Source organism: Trachurus trachurus, assembly GCF_905171665.1.
Source record: "Trachurus trachurus genome assembly, chromosome: 17".
Taxonomy (NCBI): domain Eukaryota; kingdom Metazoa; phylum Chordata; class Actinopteri; order Carangiformes; family Carangidae; genus Trachurus; species Trachurus trachurus.
Window position 1 is genome coordinate 2,155,757 of NC_139900.1, and position 21,801 is coordinate 2,177,557.

Here is a 21,801-nt window from a genome sequence, read left to right on the forward strand (position 1 = left end):
GCGTGGTGAATGTGCAGCTCACAACTTGTCCACAACAGCGTTTTGGAGTTGTTGGATTGTGTATTTGATGAGTTTGATGAGGAAAATAGAAATTCCCTTAGCCTCCATAGCATAGCTCTGAGCAGCTCGCGGCTCTGCTCCGCCGTTCAAAAAATAGCTTGCACCGACAATTAAAGGTAACGAACCTACTGTTATGACTATAGGGATTATGGCAATGGGCCAATTTGCCAAAATGTTGAACTATCCCTTTAAAAGAAAAACTGTAAGAGGGCCAGAGTTAGCCAACAAGGCCAGTTTTCCTCCGTTGTCCTTGGCCAGATGTTAAAGGCAACCTAAAAGACAAAAAAAGGGGCAACAATGAAGTACTTTCAAAACACAACTTACATAACAATCTACCTAGTAAAAGTTCATAATAACAAGTAAAACAGGTCAGAAGTCTGACATACAGCATGACAACAGCTCATGGCTGCAGACATAACATGCAGACAGGGAGAAAGAAGAGCGAGAGAAAGCAAGAGAAGAAAGTTCAGCTAGAAACACATGCAAGTAGCACACAGAGCTAAGACATTAGCACAAACAGTATCAGACATTACAAGGCAGGAGATAAAATGGCATTAGGCAAGACAACAAAAGCAAACAAACAGGAAAAAAAGGCATTGAGAAACAGCACAAATAATGATTGATTAGTGATTTAGTTTTAAAGTATTTTGTCTCTGCAGCCGCGTCGGATTCTACATCAGCACCTACAAGTGTGTGACCAGTCTGGAGGCAAAGTTCCACCGCGAGATCTCCCTGGTGAGTGGGGTGGGGGTGGGGAGGGTTGGGTAGGGTTAGGGTGGCTTCTCTGGGTTTATTTTATTTTAACGTTTATTTAACAGGGACGATACATAGCTACAACATTGCCACAAAGAATGAAAAATGCGATGCATACAAGACGTCCAGCTGCAGCTACTGTGCAGTCTTTGTCCCTGGTCAGGCTAAAGAAGGATAAAAGATACTGAATACAATAGAAAGAAATTGCACAAATTAAAGGGACAACGAGGAGTTTCTATTTGGTTATAAAAAAGTCTCACGTTAATGTGGATGAATCTATGCTACCCACACTTGTTAATGGCTCCATATTCGATAAATATATTGTTTTGTCTCTATCGTTATTTTGTTATTTTAATTAATGGTGGAAATGCTGGGCGAGCCGACCAGCATTTCCTTACTTTCGGTTTCGCGTATGCTAATGAGAATAACGCCGCCGTATTGCCATTTATGGTCGGGACTACGACGGTAACTGAACCTCTTTGAACCTCTGACTTTAATTCTTGATGAATGAAAACATGAGTCTGTCTTGCGCCGGTCGAAGAATTCTACGGTGTGCGCGGAGGCTCATAAATGTAGTGTGAAAACGCTTCGCTTTTCCAAAACTCCTCGTTGTCCCTTTAAATACATGATGATTCCCAGAAACAGAGAAGTAACCAGTGCTGAACTCCGTCCAGGTGTGCAGACAGTTGTATGAAGTGATGACTAAACTGGCCGAGCAGCACTCTGACAAGATGTTCACCATCCAAGGAGCTCCGAGGTGAGTACAAATATTAACCCCCAACCCCCCCAACTCACCCCACCTGACACCGGGCAGCCAATCAGAGGAATCCTGCCATCTGTTCTGATGGTGTTTTTTATCTTGTATTGTATGTGTTTTTGTATTGTTTCCCTATAATGGACCTGAGTCTATAATAAAAGATTATCTATCTATCTATCTATCTATCTATCTATCTATCTATCTATCTATCTATCTATCTATCTATCTATCTATCTATCTATCTATCTATCTATCTATCTATCTATCTATCTATCTATCTATCTATCTATCTATCTATCTATCTATCTATCTATCTGTCTGTCTGTTCCCTCCTCAGTGACTCCGGACCGCTGAGACTGGCCAGAACCCCGTCTCCACCAGAGGACGACAGTCCACCGGAGAGTCCCGACACCAGCACCAACCACATGCTCCGGCCCGTCTCACCCGGACCCCCCAGGCCCAAATCCCCCACACAGGTCGGTGCCCTCTTCTATGTAGGAGCACTTTTCTATTTCTATTTCTATGACTTTGACCATGTATTTTGATTATATTGTCTTTTTCTATTTGTGATCTGTGTGTCATGATGTCTGTGTGTGGCTGTTTTTTATACTGGGACTGCTGAGTGCCTGTATGCACAACACATTTACCAGCTGGTATTAATAAAGACACCTTGACCTTGACCTTGTTTACCCTATGAGCAGCACCAATGTGCTATACAAATAAATGCTGACTGACTGACTGACTGACTGACTGACTGACTGTTCTAACAAGTCCAGACTCGTCACAGGTAGAAGTTTCCGAACGTCATCTACGGTCAAAGCCGTCGAAGCTGGAAGGTTTTTGCATTTCCGGTGGAATTGTACGTTTACGTTTCCATGGTTTTCAGTTGTTGTCATAGTTGTGGTAAATGCATGGAACTATTAACACTGGAGCGAATGTCAGTTTGTGTGATATCCATTGTTAGAAGCTGGTGTGATGATCCATGCTTTTTATAGATTTTCATTGAAGAAAAAAAAAATCCATGCATTTACCGTGACTACCGAAACCATGGAAACGTAAAACATAAAATTCCACCGGAAGAGCAGAACCAGCTTACGTTTTTGGCGTTGGGAAAAAGGTGGATAGAGTTGGACAACATGGAATATGTGTTTGTAGAACAGTGATGGACGATGTGACAGTAGAAGTAGCAGTCTGTGTCTCTATATGAAGAACTGGGCGTCTCAACTTTCTGTGACTGTTTCTTTTGCTGCACTTTTGTCTGTTACTTGGTGAGTGAACATGCAACATCAGTATCGTGTCCTGTGTCTGTGACTGTGTCAGTTGATCCAATACCTAACACCAGTGTTGTGCTGTAGATACCTGAAGGTAGAATAGAGCCAGAGAACGTGTGGACATGTTTGTCGACGCATTTGGACAAATATGTGTATGAACGAAAGTGTGTGTGTGTGAGAATGAATGAATGAATGAATGTGTGTGTGTCCTCTGGAACAGACTCATACAGAAGCTTCACAGCTGCATCATGGGCTCTGTGCTCCCATGATGCAACACTGCACAATACTCAGCTAACATAGAGTGGGTTGTAGCTGTATTGATACCATATTGATAAGTATCCCCTCATCAATATGTGGCCAATGCCCCCCTACTCCCCCCTCAGCAAGGCAACGTGTCCCTGTTACAGTTTTTCTCTGTTGGTTTGGCTCATTTCTTGAAACAGAAATTACATTCTTAAAACTATAAGACCATTTGGCCAAACAGTCTTACAGTTCTGCACAACATTACAGCTCACTAGCAAAAGCGCATATCTCTCCCAAAACTGTTCACACATGCTTCAAAACTAGATTCCTTTACTATGTAAAGTGTCAGTACCATCAAAATGGCAAAGATCTTTCTCAATTGCTTTTGGCTCATTTGCATTCACTTAGTGCTTTTACCAAAAATAAACTGGATGGTTCAGCATAACACCATGGATGAGCTGCAGAACCTCATATCTCTCCCAAAACAGTTTACTTATGTGTCAAAACCAAACTTCTTTCTCATGTAAGTAGTCAGTGCCCCCAAAATGCATCATCCCTGTGGCATTCTGTGAGCACTGCAAGTCAAAATGCTTAGATGTTTTGTCACTATGGCAGAGACGTATAAAACCTAAGAAAAGGACTTTACAGTAAGAGCAGCCTCCAAAGTTTGACATCACACACACTGCACTCATATTGCCAAGGAAATTGTAACCATTTTTATTCACATGTAGCCTACATAAAGTAACTCAAGATTATGTACTGTAAAAACAAAATGTATAGGCCTACAGTTCTCTGTACATGTATGAAATATGAACACACAAAAAAACAGAAAAAATATACCAAGCCTATAGTGCAGTAAACAAAGTTTCACGAGTAGAGACAATTCACTGGTCATCACTGTCATCACCCTCTGTCTCCTGGCCACCATCTTCATCCTCCTGACCATCCATACGCTGCGCTCTGATTGGCCACATATTTTCATCAACATCACCCTAGAGCCCAAAAGGTACAGGCCCTAGCCAAGCTCTATATATACGCGTTTGGCAGCATTCACAATCATAGACAGCACCAGTCAGGTAGCTAAACAGCTGATTGATTGGTCATCTGAGATGTAGGAACTCCTCCTTCGTTAGTCCAAGTTCTAATTTCACCTGACTGTCAATTACTGTCATGAATTTATGAAATGCTGCAATAAATTCATATGGTTTTCATGGTATTAGCCTACAGTATGTTGACTAATTTTGACAGTTGAACAGACTATTGTGCATATGATGATTTACACAGTGAAATCATGCTGACATGTTTTGGAGAGAGCAACCATTAGACTGAGAATCAACTAATCAGCTTAGATCAGCAAGATCTATTCATTTGGAAAATGTGCTAAATGTATGCTCATTGTGCTAACTCTAGGGTACTTGTACATAACCATTTGCAAAGATGCACTAAGACACTTGAGACATGTACTAAGACATTTGCAATTTGATGAAATCAATGAGAAATGCCATTCTGTTGTGAACATTTGCAAGGTGGTTTGGAGATTTGTCCATGTTATTTTGAGAATGTAATTTCTGTTTCAAGAATTGAGCCAAACCAACAGAGAAAAACTGTAATAGACCACAGCAGCATTTTATGCAAATGAGTTGACTGATGCATCCTGGGTAATTTAGGGGCAGCGCCCGGCATTTTTAAATTGCACTCAGTGGCTTTTTGTGTTTTGATGGAGCGTCGACTAACTAACAATCAATTTGAATGTTTTATCTTTTGTTTCTTTTGTAGCACTATGTCTCATAATTATTTTGACACCCTCTTTGAAACCCACCGTTCACACTATCTTGAAAAATGACAATGAATGAATCTAGCGGTATGCTCCTTTAGCCTCCCACAGTGATCAATGACTCCACACAGTGGCCATAAATGTCTGAATGAATCTACGGTATGCTCCTTTAGCCTCCCACAGTGATCAATGACTCCACACAGTGGCCAGAAATGTCTGACCCAGACATCTACACGTATTTGGTGGAATCATCGGGGAGGTTTTGGCTCAGTGTTGTCTGTAAATAGCCTGTTAATAGACAACTTTTTGTTAGTTAGTTTGTTAAGCCAGTTAGGCTGAACTTTTCAATGGAGGGATGCCGGGCGCTGCCCCTAAATTACCCAGGATGCATCAGTCATTCTCATTTGCATAAAAATGCCGCTCTGGTCTATGATTATTGTCTCATCACGTGTTCACGTATCCGTCCACATAACGGTGGGCCCAAGTGGTCTCTGTAGTTTCACCCACAGACAGGAGACCAGCTTTCACCCCGAAAACAGTGGACAGGGCAAGGCAAGGCAAGGCAATTTTATTTGTATAGCCCGTTTTCATGCTGCGTTCGATTGCACTCCAAACTCGGAAAGATCCAACCTCCGAATCGGAAAAATGCAATAGAATAGCCCTTGAAGTCGGAACTCCGACTCAGGAACTCGGGTAAGATCCAAGCAGCCCGTGTCGGTCGGAATTACGTCACAGCAATATGGCGTTGCACACCGCAAGAGGTATTTATTTCAAGATTCAAGATTCAAAGAGTTTATTGCCATGTCAACAAGTAAAATCAAGTTGATAGGAATGTGTCTTGGTTTTTGCTCTCACAGAAAAACAATACAGTACTCCCACCACATACACCACAATAAATAGTACACACAATGCCGTACAATGCATGTACGGGGAGGACAAGTGCGAGGAGAAAGTGCAAGGTGATCAGTGCAAATTCAAATGTATGATGGCTTGGAGGTAGGTGCTGTCTCTAAAACGAGATGTTCTACATTTAATACTTCTATACCTCCTGCCTGATGGGAGGAGATTAAAGAGGTAGTGTGCTGGGTGAGAGTGGTCTGCTATAATTTTATTGGCCTTTCTGATGAGTCTAGTTGAGTAAAGTGATGTAAGTGAGGGAAGTCTACTGCAACCGATGATCTTGGAAGCTCGGCGCACTACCTACCCTCTCTAGCCGGGTTTTATCCTGTGCGGTTGTGTGACCGTACCAGACCAGCATGGAGAAGGTGAGTATGCTTTCAATGAATCAATGGTAGACCTATAGAAGTGGGTCATAGCTGGTCGACTAACCCTAAATTTCTTGAGCTGCCGCAGGAAGTAGAGTCGCTGGTGGCACTTGTTAATTATGAGACTGGTGTAGAGCTCCCATTAAAGGGATTGATGGATGGTGGTCCCGAGGAACTTAAAGGAGGTGACCCTCTCCACCTCTTCTCCGTTGATGGAGAGAGGGAGGAGGGGGGTGGCCTTCTTTCTAAAATCAACAACCAGCTCCTTAGTTTTTGAGATGTTAGGTATGAGGTTGTTGTTCTCACACCACCTCACTAGCTCCTCTACTTCACTGCGGTAAGCAGGCTATTTATTTTCCAACCTAGACATTTAGGCAAGGGAGAAGTTATGGAAAAGGGAAATTAACCTAGTTCCACGCGTACTGCAGCAAGAGTTGAATCTGCACGGCTCGCTGTGACGCATGCAGGATTCCCCTCGCTGGTGCGTTCAAGACTGTGTGTTGCAGAAGGGGCGTTTCTCTTTCTCTCTCTCCCCCAAGCAGCTAATGTTCTTCCCCAGCAGTAGCCTACTTTTTGATGCTCGAAAGACATCAGCTTACTATGGCCGGCCATGTTTTCCGAGGTTGCAATGAAACGCATTTCCGACCTGGATCTTTCCAAGTTCCGAGTGTAATCGAACGCAGCATTACAACCAGTTTGTCTCAAAGGGCTTTACATAGCATCATAACAACATCCTCTGTCCTTAGACCCTCACATCGACTGAGGAAAAACTCCATGGAAAACCCTTTTAACAGGGAAAACCAGGAGAAACCTCAGGGTGAGCAACAGAGGAGGGATCCCTCACCCAGGACGGACAGACGGGACAGAGATGTTGTTACAGACAAGAAAACAGTTTACAGTTTAGTTTAGTTTAATTGAGGACAGTAACTGGCTGGAACACGGAGACAAACTGGTTTCAACAGATTTGTAGATTTATCTCTTGTAGTGATCAACTTGCTTGTTTCCTTGGAAACTACAACGATCAGCTGATCTGTGAACTGTGAATGTTTGGCAGCAATAATCAAATGAATGGATCCTGGTCAATAAACATTATTGATCCACCAGAAGATAAAACGTCCTGTAGCTGTGAATGTGTGTCTGTTGTGATTGGCTGACTGTGATTGGCTACGTAGTCAACGCTTACTGTGTGTGTGTGTGGGTGTCCCTTCTCCTGTCTCTAGTTGCAATCGTTTAATGTTTTAGTTTTCAGTGACCCCCGCCCCCCCTCAACCCCCACCCGAACCCTGGAGGGAGATGAACTCCAGAAACATCCAATCACAGAGCAGCATGTTGGTTAAACCAGTGATGCTGTCACAGAGCATCATGTTGGTTAACCCTGTGCTGCTCGTTCAGACGCTCATCGTTTCTTCTCCTCCGCCAGTTTAAAAAGGGGCCGCCGGTGCCCCCGCCCCCAAAGGCCACACCCACCAAGGAGGTGGCGGAGGAGCAGATCATCGACCTGTTTGGAGGAGAGTTTCTACCGGCGCCTTCACCGTCACAGGTGTGTGTGTCTACACTGTGTCCATGTGTGTGTCCAGGCAAGGCAAGGCAAGGCAAGGCAAGGCAAGGCAATTTCTTTTGTATAGCCCGATTTTACAAACAGTTTGTCTCAAAGGGCTTTACATGCCATCATAACAACATCCTCTGCGCTAAGACCCTCACATCGGCTGAGGAAAAACTCCATGGAAAACCCTTTTAACAGGGAAAAATCTGAGAAACCTCAGGGTGAGCAACAGAGGAGGGATCCCTCACCCAGGACGGACAGACGGGACAGAGATGTTGTTACAGACAAGAAAACAGTTTACAACAGAGAATGTGAGAAATATGGAAATGTTAACAACAGCTGAAGGAGGAAGCTTCTGGTAGGCAAGGGAGGCAGGGTTGGTGTAGATAGATGGAGCTCCGGTGGAGGAGAGGGCTCCATGTAACCAGATGTGTCCCCAGCAGTCTAAGCCTATAGCAGCGTAGCTATAAAATGGTTCAGAGCTACCTGAACCAGCCCTAACTAAAAGCCCTGTCATAAAGGAAGGTCTTAAGTCTAGACTTAAATGTAGTTAGAGTGTCTGCCTCTCTGACCCATGGAGAGAGCTGGTTCCACAGTAAAGGAGCCCAGTAACTGAAGGCTCTACCTCCCAGTCTGTTTTTAGAGATACTGGGAGTCACTAACAGACCTGCGTTCTGGGAGCGGAGTGCTCTGGTAGGACAGTAAGGAATGATTAGTTCTTTCAGATAGGATGGAGCTTTATCATTAAGAGCCTTATAAGTCAGCAGAAGGATTTTGAAGTCTATTCTAAATCCTACAGGAAGCCAGTGGAGAGAAGCTAAGGTGGGAGAGATGTGCTCTCTCTTCCTAACTCCTGTCAAAACCCTTGCTGCGGCATTCTGGACCAGCTGGAGACTCTTTAGAGAGTTTTTCGGACATCCTGGCAGGAGAGAGTTGCAGTAGTTCAGCCTATAAGTGATAAATGCATGCACTAGTTTCTCAGCATCACTCTGGGAGAGGATATTCCTAATCTTAGTGATACTGCGCAGATGGAAGAAGGCGGTCCTAGTCACGTGTTTTATGTGGGAGCTGAAGGAAAGGTCCTGGTCAAAAATGACTCCAAGGTTCCTCGCAGTTGTACTCGGGGTCAGGGTGATGCCATCTAGAGTAGCGATCTGATCAGAGAAAGTGTCCCTGAGATGTTTAGGTCCAAACACAATGACCTCAGTTTTATCTGAATTCAGTAGCAAGAAGTTAGAGGACATCCAGGATCTAATGTCTTTCAGACAGTCTTCTTGCAGATTGATGAGGCGGCTTCTGTCATCTGGCTCCATGGACAAGTAGAGTTGCGTATCATCCGTAGAACAGGGAAAATTGATTGAGTGCTTCCGGATTATGTCACCTAATGGGAGCATGTAAAGAATGTGTGTTGAGTCATGTGTTAAGCTGTAACCCTTGGTAACCGCCCCCCACCCCCCTGTCTACCCCCCCCGTCCACAGCCCAATGAACGACCCGGAGAGTCTCTTCTTGACATGGACTTTGACGCGTTCCAACCAGATGAAAGTGTCTCTCCAATACCACAGGTTAGTTGGCTGGTGTTCCCATAGCAACTACTGTATCTCACACTGACCTGATCACTGAGTTATTGATCAGTATTGATCAGTAACGAGGTTGATCAGTGTGTGTATTGATCAGTATTGATCAGTAACGAGCTGCTGTGCCTCTTTCAGACGGCGATTCCCTGGGACATGTGGTCGGTGAGTCAAGTCTCTGTTCTGAGAATCAGTTCCTTTATTGTTGAGAATAAAACATATTTCATTTTCTTGTCTTTTGATCTTAAAAGGGAAGCACAGAAGCAGCTCAGCCTGTAAGTATTCACACCCCCCCCCCCCCAACCCCTCCTCCCACACACACACACACACACTACTGTCAGTTAAAGCAGAAGTAAGCGATCCGGTCGTTTTGGCTAACATCTTGTCAGCCAATGGAGTTAGCAGCCCCCGCCCTTGTCATGGATCTATTGGTCCTCGTCCCTACGTCACCACATTCAGGCGCATCCCTTGGCTGCACACACAGAGAGGACTGCCCCTTTATGCCGTTCTCTCTCCTCATTGGATAAAGGTTGTAGGATACAAGGAAAGTTTTCTCCTGGGCTCAGAGCAGAGCAGAGTGACTGACAGACCCGTGTTTCAGACCAAACACTCTATAGAAGTGATTGCTGTCGGAAGATAGAACAATTTAAGACTTATATTAAAGGGATAGTTCACCCTAGAATGATATTTCGCTCATTATCTACTCACCCTCATGTTGACTAAGGGCTCGAAGAATTTTCAGAGTCCACCGTCCCTTCTCTGAGTTACAGGGGGTCTTGGCGTAGCAGTGCATTTCAATGCAACGGTTGCAAAGGGACACCAGAGCTCTTCGTAAAAAAACACACACAAAAAAACATCCAAATACCTCCATGATGCTCGTATGTAATGTCCGTCTTGTGCTGAAGCCCCAAATTGCGTAATTGTCCCGAAAAAAAAAAAAAGTCTATATTTTAAGCTTGTTTGTAGCGGAAGCACCACTGCCGGGGGGGTCGCGGCGGGGCCTGTCCGTCCAAATCTCGCGTGATTCGCAGTAACCGCACTGACGCCGGCGCAAATCACGCGAGATTTGGACGGACCAGGAAGAGGAGCTTCGAGAAGCTTCCGCTACAAACAAGCTTAAAATATAGACTTATTTAATTTTTTTCGGGACAATTACGCAATTTGGGGCTTCAGCACAAGACGGACATTACATACGAGCATCATGGAGGTATTTGGATGTTTTTTTGTGTGTGTTTTTTTACGAAGAGCTCTGGTGTCCCTTTGCAACCGTTGCATTGAAATGCACTGCTACGCCAAGACCCCCTGTAACTCAGAGAAGGGACGGTGGACTCTGATAATTCTTCCAGCCCTTAGTCCACATGAGGGTGAGTAGATAATGAGCGAAATATCATTCTAGGGTGAACTATCCCTTTAACACAAATATTCCGCTTGCTTCTGCTTTAACCATACACTTCATATGACCTTGTTTAGCTGCTGTTTCCACTACAATACAAACACAAACATATATGGTGTAGTAAGGAATGGGGAATGAGGGGGGGTTAAACTCTTCACTCCCTGCTGTTTCCCCAGCAGGCTGCAGATGCCGGCTTCGCTGCTGACTGGTCGGCAGACTTTGGTTCAGTGCCAGCGAATGGAGACGGCCCTGCGGGAGAGGAGGCCCCCGGGGGCCCCGCGGCGGCCCCCCCGGCAGTGGTGCTGGAGGGGGCTGCTGAGGACGGGGAGCAGGGGGGCGCTCAGGGCTGGCCCCAGACAGACGGAGATGATACGGCTGCACCTCCTCCTCAGGACGGGGAGGCAGCCCCGGCGGCCGCTGAAGCAGAGGTTAGCCAGTGGGATTGTCAACTAACTAACTCCACCCTTCCCCCCACTACAGCCCACCGTGAGGCAGGGTCAGGGGGGGCCGAAGGAGGGGGGGGACAGGCAGACCGCCGGACGTCCACCCCAGGACTCATATTCACCAATGAACGAGGTGAACGGATTAAAGGCAACACAGAGGACAGAAGAGACAAGTGGTCGAGGTCTCCGGACGGTTCTGGGTCCGAGTACGAGACGGCGGAGGAGTGGGGCGGGGACGGGGGGGCCGGGGGGGGCTGGGCCAGCGCAGACGATGACCTGTCGTATGACGATCGCCCAGAGAGCAGCTCAGAGGGGGGGGGCGGTGCAGATGGTGGTGGAGAGGGAGGGGGGGCGTTTGATTCAGATAGTTCAGCTGAAACACAGGGAGGGGGGGCGTTTGATTCAGTTAGTTCACAAGGAGGGGGTGCGTTTGATTCTGATCCATTTGCTGAAACACAAGGGGGGGGTGCGTTTGATTCTGATCCATTTGCTGAAACACAAGGAGGGGGTGCGTTTGATTCTGATCCCTTTGCTGAAACACAGAGAGGGGGTGCGTTTGATTCCGATCCCTTTGCTGAAACACAGGGAGGGGGTGCGTTTGATTCTGATCCCTTTGCTGAAACACAGGGAGGGGGTGCGTTTGATTCGGTTCCTTCAGGTGAAACACAAGGAGGGGGCGCGTTTGATTCTGATCCATTTGCTGAAACACAAGCAGGGGGTGCGTTTGATTTGGTTCCTTCAGCTGAAACACAAGGAGGGGGTGCGTTTGATTCCGATCCCTTTGCTGAAACACAGGGAGGGGGTGCGTTTGATTCGGTTCCTTCAGCTGAAACACAGGGAGGGGGTGCGTTTGATTCCGATCCCTTTGCTGAAACACAGGGAGGGGGTGCGTTTGATTCGGTTCCTTCAGCTGAAACACAGGGAGGGGGTGCGTTTGATTCTGATCCATTTGCTGAAACACAAGGAGGGGGTGCGTTTGATTCTGATCCCTTTGCTGAAACACAGGGAGGGGGTGCGTTTGATTCCGATCCCTTTGCTGAAACACAGGGAGGGGGTGCGTTTGATTCTGATCCCTTTGCTGAAACACAGGGAGGGGGTGCGTTTGATTCGGTTCCTTCAGGTGAAACACAAGGAGGGGGCGCGTTTGATTCTGATCCATTTGCTGAAACACAAGGAGGGGGTGCGTTTGATTCGGTTCCTTCAGCTGAAACACAAGGAGGGGGTGTGTTTGATTCCGATCCCTTTGCTGAAACACAGGGAGGGGGTGCGTTTGATTCAGATCCCTTTGCTGAAACACAGGGAGGGGGTGCGTTTGATTCGGTTCCTTCAGCTGAAACACAGGTAGGGGGTGCGTTTGATTCTGATCCATTTGCTGAAACACAAGGAGGGGGTGCGTTTGATTCTGATCCCTTTGCTGAAACACAGGGAGGGGGTGCGTTTGATTCCGATCCCTTTGCTGAAACACAGGGAGTGGGTGCGTTTGATTCAGTTAGTTTACAAGGAGGGGGTGTGTTTGATTCCGATCCCTTTGCTGAAACACAAGGAGGGGGTGCGTTTGATTCGGTTCCTTCAGCTGAAACACAAGGAGGGGGTGCGTTTGAGTCCGATCCCTTTGCTGAAACACAAGGAGGGGGTGCGTTTGATTGTGATCCCTTTGCTGAAACACAGGGAGGGGGTGCGTTTGGGGGTGGATTTGCTGACACCCCGGGTACAGAAGCGCCTGAAGGTCTCGGAGGTGGGGTTAGTGTGTCTGGGGGGGCGGGTGAGGTGGATGCAGACCCTTTTGTTGCCAACAGTTTCCCAGCAGCAACCGGCACCACGACCCGGCAGGAAGTTAGCAACAGCAACACCGGTGCAGCTCAACAACACGGTGCAGCTCAACAACACGGTGGGACCACAGCGGACGTAAACGTTCCCAGAATTCACAAAGAGCCAGAAACGTGTTCAGACATGTCCGAAGACGAGGCGGCAAACCGGAGATTTGGAAACTTGTACCAAGAGCTAGAGAAAGAACAGGAAGAGGTACGGGAAGAGGTCCTCCCTCCTCCAGTCTAGATTAGCTCAGAGTAGAACTAGAAGCAGAACCTCTCCTGTGCTCCTCCTCCCACAGATTCAGTGAAGTACCCTAACTCCACCCCCCCACCCCCAACGCCTGGATCCCAGCCTGAACCCACCCCGCCCCCCCCAACCCTCCTTCACTCCGGTCCTTTGTCCTTCTTGTTTGCTCATGTTGAATGTTGCCGACTCTAACCTGTGTCTCTCCGTTTATTCAGGTGACAAATGCATTCAACGGCTTCTCCCAGGTATGTATGTATGTGTGTGTGTGTGTGTGTGTGTGTTTGTGTGTATAAAATTAACTAATTAATCGCACAATTTTCTGTAATTACTCACTATTAATTTACAGAGTTAGACCCCCCTCGAGAGATGAAGTCTGCTAACCGCTAGCTTCTCCAGTTGTAGCAACTTTAGCAATGACCGCACCATAACAAATAGCGCAGTCTATTTATCCACGTACAAACTGCAATCAAAAAGCCACTTACAGCCACAAATAACGCTCAGAACAGCACCAAACGTCATCACCAGTACAAACAGGGTCCCATCCCATAATACGAGGCATCAAACCTCTTATCTTAGCCTGGTTTCTATTGAAAAGAGACGAAAACAACTCACCCACTCTGCTCCAGTTATAAGCTATGCAGCAACTTTACGTGTCCAGCATAGAGTCCAGGCACTGACAACACACGTCCGAGTCCGACTGGCAGCACAAACATCTGGTTTCAGCACAAACATCTGGTTTCAGTGGCCACCGACAGCACAAACATCTGATTTCAGTGGCCACCGACAGCACAAACATCTGGTTTCAGCACAAACATCTGGTTTCAGTGGCCACCGACAGCACAAACATCTGGTTTCAGTGGCCACTGGCAGGCAGTGACCACACTGACCACTTGATTCCCCCAGGTCCAGCACATAGACTCCACCGGCTGGCACTTTTCTCCTCCGTTTCCTTCAGCTTGTCTTCAGTAAACTTGGTCTCAAACTGATAGTGACGCCCATCGAAATTCAACCAGTTGTCATTGTTGTTCTCAAACTGCATAAACTCACTCAGCCGTGTTGTCCCTTCTGTGATGTCTGCTTGTTACTGCCATGGTTACAGGTAGTCCGCTCTGCTGGCATGGAGGCGATTACCGAGTGAAGTAGAGTCCCGCAGACCAAGGATGAAAATGTGTGTGTATTACTGTGCGTTCACACCAAAAGCTTCCAAAGCGTCAAAAACGCTCGAGGGTGGGCGTCAGACAAGACAGCTCCCAAAACGGCAAATATTTTCAGCCGCTTTGGCCGCTCGTCAGGTGACTGGCGTCAAAGTTCGATCGCGCTGGTCATTGGGGAGCCGAAATACAAAAAAAGAAAAAAAAAGGCAGCCGACAGACATCTCTATTCTGACAGGCTGCCACCGGTTGCCGCTTAACCGCGTCATAGCTCATTACCCTAAAGTTAAACCTGGCTCAACTTTTCATCTGGTGACGCTATGGACGCTTTGGAAGCTTTGGACGCTCTGGAAGCGCGGCAACGCCTGTTGACGCTTTGGACGCTCAGTGTCGCCGGGCTCTCATTGAAAATGAATTGACTTACGGCGTTTTTGATGTATTTGTATGTATGTATGTATGTATGATTTGTATGTCTATGTATCTTGCCTATCAGTTTATAAAAGTTATTATTGAATGTTCACAGGGACATGGACGGAATTGGGCATTTTTAACTTTATATATTTGTGGGAGAAAATCACGTATACAATTGACCCTTCGCCAACTCCTCCCACCAACGGCTATTGTCCAATCCTACGTTAGCAACCGTAACTATAGGCCTGGCAAGCTTTCCGCAGTGAGTCATTACGTTTGCTTTTGTGAACACATTTTGAGACTAGGACGAAAAACATTTGTTTGTAGAGAAGGATGTTGTTGTTGCTGCTGCTACTACGGCGGCGGCGGCGGCGGCAGCAGCAATATAGAGATGTTCAGATACGAGCGGACTTTTTTTTCGACTTGAGCAAGTGTAAAATGGGGATAACCATATGTTCACCTCCGAAATGACAGCTGTACTTTTACCGCGTTTACCTGGGCTTTTAGGCGAGGGATCCTCCAGGCAGGGACTGCTTTCACTGACTGATACAGCGGTGGGAGAAAACAAAACAGCAGCGAAAGCTGTATGTGGTTCACAATCGCCCAAAAACTTGCAGTTTGACAACGTTTCATGACCAGTGAGATGACCTAAGTCTTGGTGGGTTGATAGACGGTAAAATTACCGGTCCTTACTGCTGCTCTGTACATTGTCCAGTCGTGTCGTTGAACAGATGTTTTATCCTCCTGCGTGAGTCACGTCACTGAAAACTATGAATGATCTTTGTGACTTCTTCTCTCTATTATCTCAGAACAGTTTATCCAGAAATTTGCTGATATTTCCTTTGAAATCGATACCAAATACTGCCAGGAGCATGGCTGGGAGTGAAAGCTTGCCCGCCGTAGCAACAGTAACCAAGGGGGTGGGGCTTACGCGAAGGGTCAATTGAGCTGAGTTTATGCAGTTGGAGAACAATGATGACTGGTTTCATTTCGATGGGCGCCCCTATCAGTTTGAGACCGAGTTCACCGAAGACGAGCTGAAGGTAATGGAGGAGAAAAGTGAAAGAGGGAGCGCTGCCGGTGGAGTCTATGTGCTGGACCTCGGGGGAATCAAGTGGTCAGTGTGGTCACTGCCTGTCGGTGGCCGCTGAAACCAGATGTTTGTGCTGAAACCAGATGTTTGTGCTACCAGTCGGCCTCGGTGTGTGTTGTCAGTGCCTGGACGTGGAAAGTTGCTGCATAGCGTATAACTGGAGGAGAGTGGGTGAGTTGTTTTCGTCTCTTTTCAACAGAAACCAGGCTAAGATAACCGCTGTTTGATGCCTCGTATTATGGGAGGTGACCCTGTTTGTACTGTTGATGAAGTTTGGTGCTGTTCTGACCATTATTTGTGGCTATAAGTGGCTTTTTGAGCGGTTGATAGTGGATTAATAGACGGCGCTGTTTGTTATGGTGCGGTCATTGCTAAAGTTGCTACAACTAGAGAAGCTAGCGGTTAGCAGACTTCATCTCTCGAGGGGGGGGGCTCTAACTCGGTGTCACGGTGTGTTGGACCATGGGTTAAATTTACGCCGGAATATCTCCTTAAGACTGAAGCTTATAACAAATATTTATTTATGTGAAATCATCAAAGTGTAGAATAAACACAAAGAAACCTTTTATTTAAATTCAAAGACTATTTTAATGGCTTTCTTTAAACTTTGAACACAGTTTCTCACCTGTGAAGAACAAGTTTGGCACAAAAATATCCTCCAACAGAAATAATAACAAAACCCAGGCCAACATGTGTTAAAGTGCAGGTTGAATATCAAAACCATTAAAACCACTCCAGACCGCTTCTGCGCATGCACCAACATTTTTAGTTTTTCCTCTTTTTCCCTATCACACTGGCATGAATGGAAAACTTTACGGAGTTGTGCGCCATGGATGTGCATGAAAAAACAAGCGAGTCGCACATAATTTCCCTCTGTAAAGTAAATTTAAAGTGATAGTTCAACATTTTGTCAAATTGGCCCATTGCCATAATCCCTATAGTCATAGGAGTAGATTCGTTACCTTTAATTGTTGGTGCAAGCTATTTTTAGAACGGCGGAGGCTCATGGGATTTCTTGGTTTCCCTCATCAAACTCATCAAATACACAATCCAACAACTCCAAAACGCTCTGGTGGACAAGTTGTGACCTGCACATTCACCACGCTATGAGATAATAACAGAACGCTACCAGACAGAGTTGTTGTAGAGGGAAATACAGAGACTGATGATGAAAAACTGTCCCTGAAGGCAACGTTCATCAGCGGTTTTGCATGAATTTCCCTCTAAAACAACTCTGTCTGGTAACGTTGTGTTATTATCTCGTCATGTTCTGTGTCTTCATGTCTTCTGTCTCTCAGCTCTCCTCTTCATCCTCTGACTCTTCTTCTCTGTTTTTCTCAAGGATTCTACTGCCTCATCATTTTTTGCTGATTTTGATAAAATGGTGAGTTTTAATGTTTATAATGATCAACATTTACTGGAGGTAATGTGTTGAATGATAGTTCTGTGGGGTTATGATCACCCCTAAGCTGTACTATATGCTGATGACTGTAACTGCAAACTGACTTTAAACACATGATTGTGGTGGAGGACGTTGAGTGTTTGTGCTTGGTTCTTTTAGTGCGGATGAACCTCTAGTAGTGAATTCTAAGACTTTTTCACAGCATCAGCAGCTTTATCTCCTCTGTTGATCAACATCTTTCAATGCAAAAGAATGAAGGGAACCAATCAGCGGAGGTTCCTGCAGCCCCGGAGACACAGGCAGCTGTCATGCCAGAACCCGCTGAGGGCCAAGCTGAACCGGCGGCGGCCCCCCCAGCTGAAGACAAGCCTGTAACCCCCGTAGCTGAGGAAGAACCTGCAGCACCCCCAGCTGAAAGTAAAGCTGTAACCCCCCCTGCTGAAGGAGAGGGAGACGAGCATCCATCATCTCCACCTGCTGATGAAGAAGATTCAGCAGAAGGTTCGGGCGGCCAGAAGGAGGAAACACCAGCTGTCAGTAAAAACACTACTGCTGCATCATCATCATCATCCTCATCATCATCATCATCATTATCATTATCATCATTATCGTCATTATCGTCATCATTATCATCATCATTATCATCATCAAGTCCCAACCTCTACTTCCCTGAACTGTTGCCATGGTGCAGTGGTTACGGTGGCTGCTTGCCAAACCCATAGATATATACACGTAGATGTCTCTGCCTCTGACGCTGCTGCCCATTGGAACGGATTGTCGCCGCCGCCGCCATCTTGAGCAGGAGGTGTCTAACTTTTACTTCCTGTATCTACAGAGGCAGAGGTCTATCACTGAAGCCGTTTCTTTTAATATAAATACTACAATTCAGCTACATAACTCATGTTAGCAGTTAGGGTTCATGTCAGTGCCATGAAACTGATTTAATATGGCCTAGCACAATTATATAGGTAGCCTACAGTGGTTTGCACTCACTCGCTGGCCTCATCACCATGGAAACCACAAACTCACAGCCGGGGAAACAGCTGATAAGCCTATAGCCTACACATACAGGCAACAAAATAACAAACTATTAATATATTAACTACCAGTACATGCACTAAATGTAACACATATCCCACCCTATGATACGTTACCTTAGTTTCATTTATGTCAGATAACTCACCTACATCAAATTCAACAAGTTCATAACAGTTCTATACAAAACAACTTATTACTTGAGAAAAGTTCTTCCATGTCTCTTGGTTTTGGCGTTTCTTTCATGGGAACATCCGTACACGGCACAAAAGTTTGGCATTTTGCCAGATTCACAGCTGTCAAACCCTCTGACTGTTGACTGCTGGTCAGGAGGAACTACTCCTCAAGATGGCCGCCGTGAGACATTCCTGACAAGCCCGAATGCGGCATCTACGTATATATATCTATGGCCAAACCCAAGGTCACTGGTCTGAATCCCGCCTGAGCAGCCTTCTTAGTGTTTCAGTCTCTTTTAACTTTAACTAATACCACTTGGTCTGGCTTATTTTTAAATCTTGCATGATAATGCATATGCCCCCCCCCCCCCCCCACCACCACCTTTCCTCTTTACCTCTTTGTATCTTGGTTTGTGTTAACATGTTTCTTGTTTATACCACTGCTCTAAGATTTAAATGAACTGGAACTTTGAAATCCAAGAACGCAGCAGAGAAAAGCAAAGCTCTTGAATGATTTGTATCCATAATTTCTTGTCCTGCGCTGCCCACTAATGGATGTGACTGGCAGAATTCACCTCCCCTTCCCCGCCTTCAATTGGGTATAGGTGTTCGTTATGAGACTCATTGATTGCTCGTACCACAGTGCAACACATCATCACATTACAATGAATGACAACCGTCTTGGTAAGTGTGTGCTTGCTGTGGCAGAGTGGTAGAGTAAAGGATTAGTGAGCATGAGATCGTGGATTCGATTCCTGCCTCAGTCATGTCACATCATTGCTTGACTTTTGATTCCAACTATTCAGCTGTCATTGGACAGTCTTTGATTCCTGATAGTATAAAGCTCATTGTAACTCAGGTCCTCTGTGGCCATACGGTTAGTGTGTCAGGTTACCAGTCATGAAGTCGTGGGTTCAATTCCTACCTTAGACATGTTTCTTGCATGTCTTTGTCAATTTATTCTTCTAATTCAACATGATTCAGCAATGGCTTTCGGCATTCACACGTATTTCCTTCAGGAAATACAAATTCTAGTTATAATCATCATCATCTTCATTATCATCATCGTCATCATCCTCATCCTCATCATCGTCATCATCATCATCATCATCATCATCATCATCCTCACCATCATCATCATCACTGTGTGATCCACGTTGTTACTAGAATGAAAATCAGATGTTCAGTTGTTTTGAATCTTGCACTCTGTAGTTTTTATGGAGTGATGTACAGAGATGACAGGGATGTGTCTGTCCAGGCTGACTTCACTGCTACGGTGCGTTCATGGTAGCTGTGAGAGCTGGGACATTTGTGTTTGCACAGAGAAACCTCTGGTCTAAATGTGATTTTTCTCTCCCAAGTCAACAGCTGCATCTCCGAGCTCTGAGAGGCCAGAACTTGGTGACGTACGTATATCGCTTCTACAGTTTTAGTTTTTTTATTTTCACAGCACGCAGTACAATAAGAAACAATAGCAAATAGTTCTACATCTACAATGTTGTTGAATTTATTAGATGTCTTTCCCATCAACCATCACCACAAGTTCCTTGTGTTTGGTCATGTTGTATAGTACTGTCTTGTGAGTTTTATTTACTTAGTATCTCTAGAAAGTGACTGCTACACAAATAAAAGCAGCACATCTGTGTGGACACTGAAGACACATCAATCACCGTGATTGTTTATGAATTGTGATTTTTTAGTCTGCTGGGAGACCATACAGGTTCATTAACGGTGGTCCATGCTGTTTTTACCCCGCAGGAGAAAATGCCAATCCCGTCCGTAGTGATCGAACCTGCGTCCAGCAATGAAGGTGATGACGATCGTGATGCCGATATCATCTCCCCCACGACCGTCGGAGACAACGGAGTTACAGCTGCAAACCAGACGGTCAAACACATGAGTGCATCTGGAGGCGTGTCGGGACTCCCTGACGACTTCCTCTATAAGGTAGGACTTCCTCCACCTGCTAGCTCACTGCTCACTTTTACAGTACTTGCACTCGTGTGGGTTTTGATATGAGTGATGAACAGTGATGGGAATAACGGCGTTACTTTTTTCATTAACGAGTAATCAAAAAAGTTACTTGTTTCCCCCCGTTACAATGCAGTTACCGTTGCAACAATACTTGGCTCAAGAAGTCCATCAGAAAATAATACACCCACTTCAGCGTAGGACGTCATTATTTTCGGTTCATCAACTGGCCCAACTCTAACCAACTCGCTCAGTATCGCTCCACACGGACAGGCTGTATCACTCCGCCTATCCGCTGTGTGGAAGAGGCGGAGGGATACAGCGCGTTGCAGAGCCTGTCTGCGTGGAGGGATACGGAGTGAGTTTGTTGGTTCCAGATAAACAGGAGTTAAGGCCTTTGCACACCGAGTCCGTTTTTTTCGTCCGAAAGTGCCGCACGTTAAAAAATAAATTCAACCTCATGTTGTGTCGATCATGTTTACACACCGAGTCCCAAACTTTTGTCCGTCATTAAAGTTTTCGGAACAGGTTCATTTCTCGACAAGTGAGTGAACCACAAAGTCCATCACTGCGTGGCGGTATTTGTCTCCCTCACAAAAAATAAGAATGTATGCGAATAAAACGCAGTGGACTCAGTGTGCAAGGAGCCTGTGCGTAATGTTTTTTGTCGGATGACGGATACGAAAAACGCATGCGAAAAAAACGGACTCAGTGTGCAAAGACCTTTAGGGAGGGAAGTCCAAGTAATTTGACATATTTGAGCATTTTATTATAAAAAAAAAAGTAAAGCAAGTTACTTTCATTGTAATTAGTTACTTTATCATGTATTATCTCAGTTACTTATTGGGGAAAGTAACTAGTAACTATAACTAATACATTTTTCAAAGTAATGTGCCCAACAGTGGTGATGAACATGCTTACTTTTTTAGCATTTTTTTCTTCCCACAGGTGGAAACAATGCATGACTTTGAAGCTGCAAACTCAGACGAGCTTGAGCTGAAGCGAGGCGACGTGGTGCTGGTGATTCCAACTGCCTCAGCAGAGGATCAGGTGAGCAGAGCAGTGACGTGTTTAACCCTTCAGAGTCCACGGATTGTCTTCTGTATTTCTCTTGCCTGGTCTTTTTGTGTATTAATCCTTGTAAAACCTCAGCCCTGTAATTCACAATCAGGATCATTTGTTCGAAACACACAGAAAATTATTATTATTTTTTGTTATTGTTATATTATATTTATGTTATATTATTATTTTTTTTTTCAGACACTATATAACTCTTCTTTGAGGTCTTGGGGATTAGGAGAAAAAGAATAACTATGATACTATGATGCATTCATCATTCAAAATAATTTACATTATTTACAAAACTGCCCCACTCGTCTGACATGAAAACAACGGGTCTCATTCATGAAACGTTAGTTAAAAGTCCACGC

General features: G+C 45.4%; 1 protein-coding gene across 1 annotated transcript in view; it reads left to right on the forward strand.

The window, feature by feature from the left end:
• Positions 1-21,801, forward strand: part of amph (amphiphysin) — a gene marked incomplete at its 5' end in the record, with an annotated part of 34,547 nt that overhangs the window by 7,780 nt on the left and 4,966 nt on the right. Inside the window, 13 exons of the mRNA XM_083990682.1 lie at positions 720-795; positions 1,488-1,570; positions 1,908-2,046; positions 7,544-7,663; positions 9,146-9,229; positions 9,377-9,403; positions 9,490-9,513; positions 10,808-11,479; positions 12,743-13,096; positions 13,348-13,377; positions 17,441-17,722; positions 20,159-20,347; positions 21,320-21,421. Coding sequence (XP_083846808.1) covers positions 720-795; positions 1,488-1,570; positions 1,908-2,046; positions 7,544-7,663; positions 9,146-9,229; positions 9,377-9,403; positions 9,490-9,513; positions 10,808-11,479; positions 12,743-13,096; positions 13,348-13,377; positions 17,441-17,722; positions 20,159-20,347; positions 21,320-21,421 — 2,182 coding nt within the window. The remainder of the gene's footprint in view (positions 1-719; positions 796-1,487; positions 1,571-1,907; positions 2,047-7,543; positions 7,664-9,145; positions 9,230-9,376; positions 9,404-9,489; positions 9,514-10,807; positions 11,480-12,742; positions 13,097-13,347; positions 13,378-17,440; positions 17,723-20,158; positions 20,348-21,319; positions 21,422-21,801) is intronic.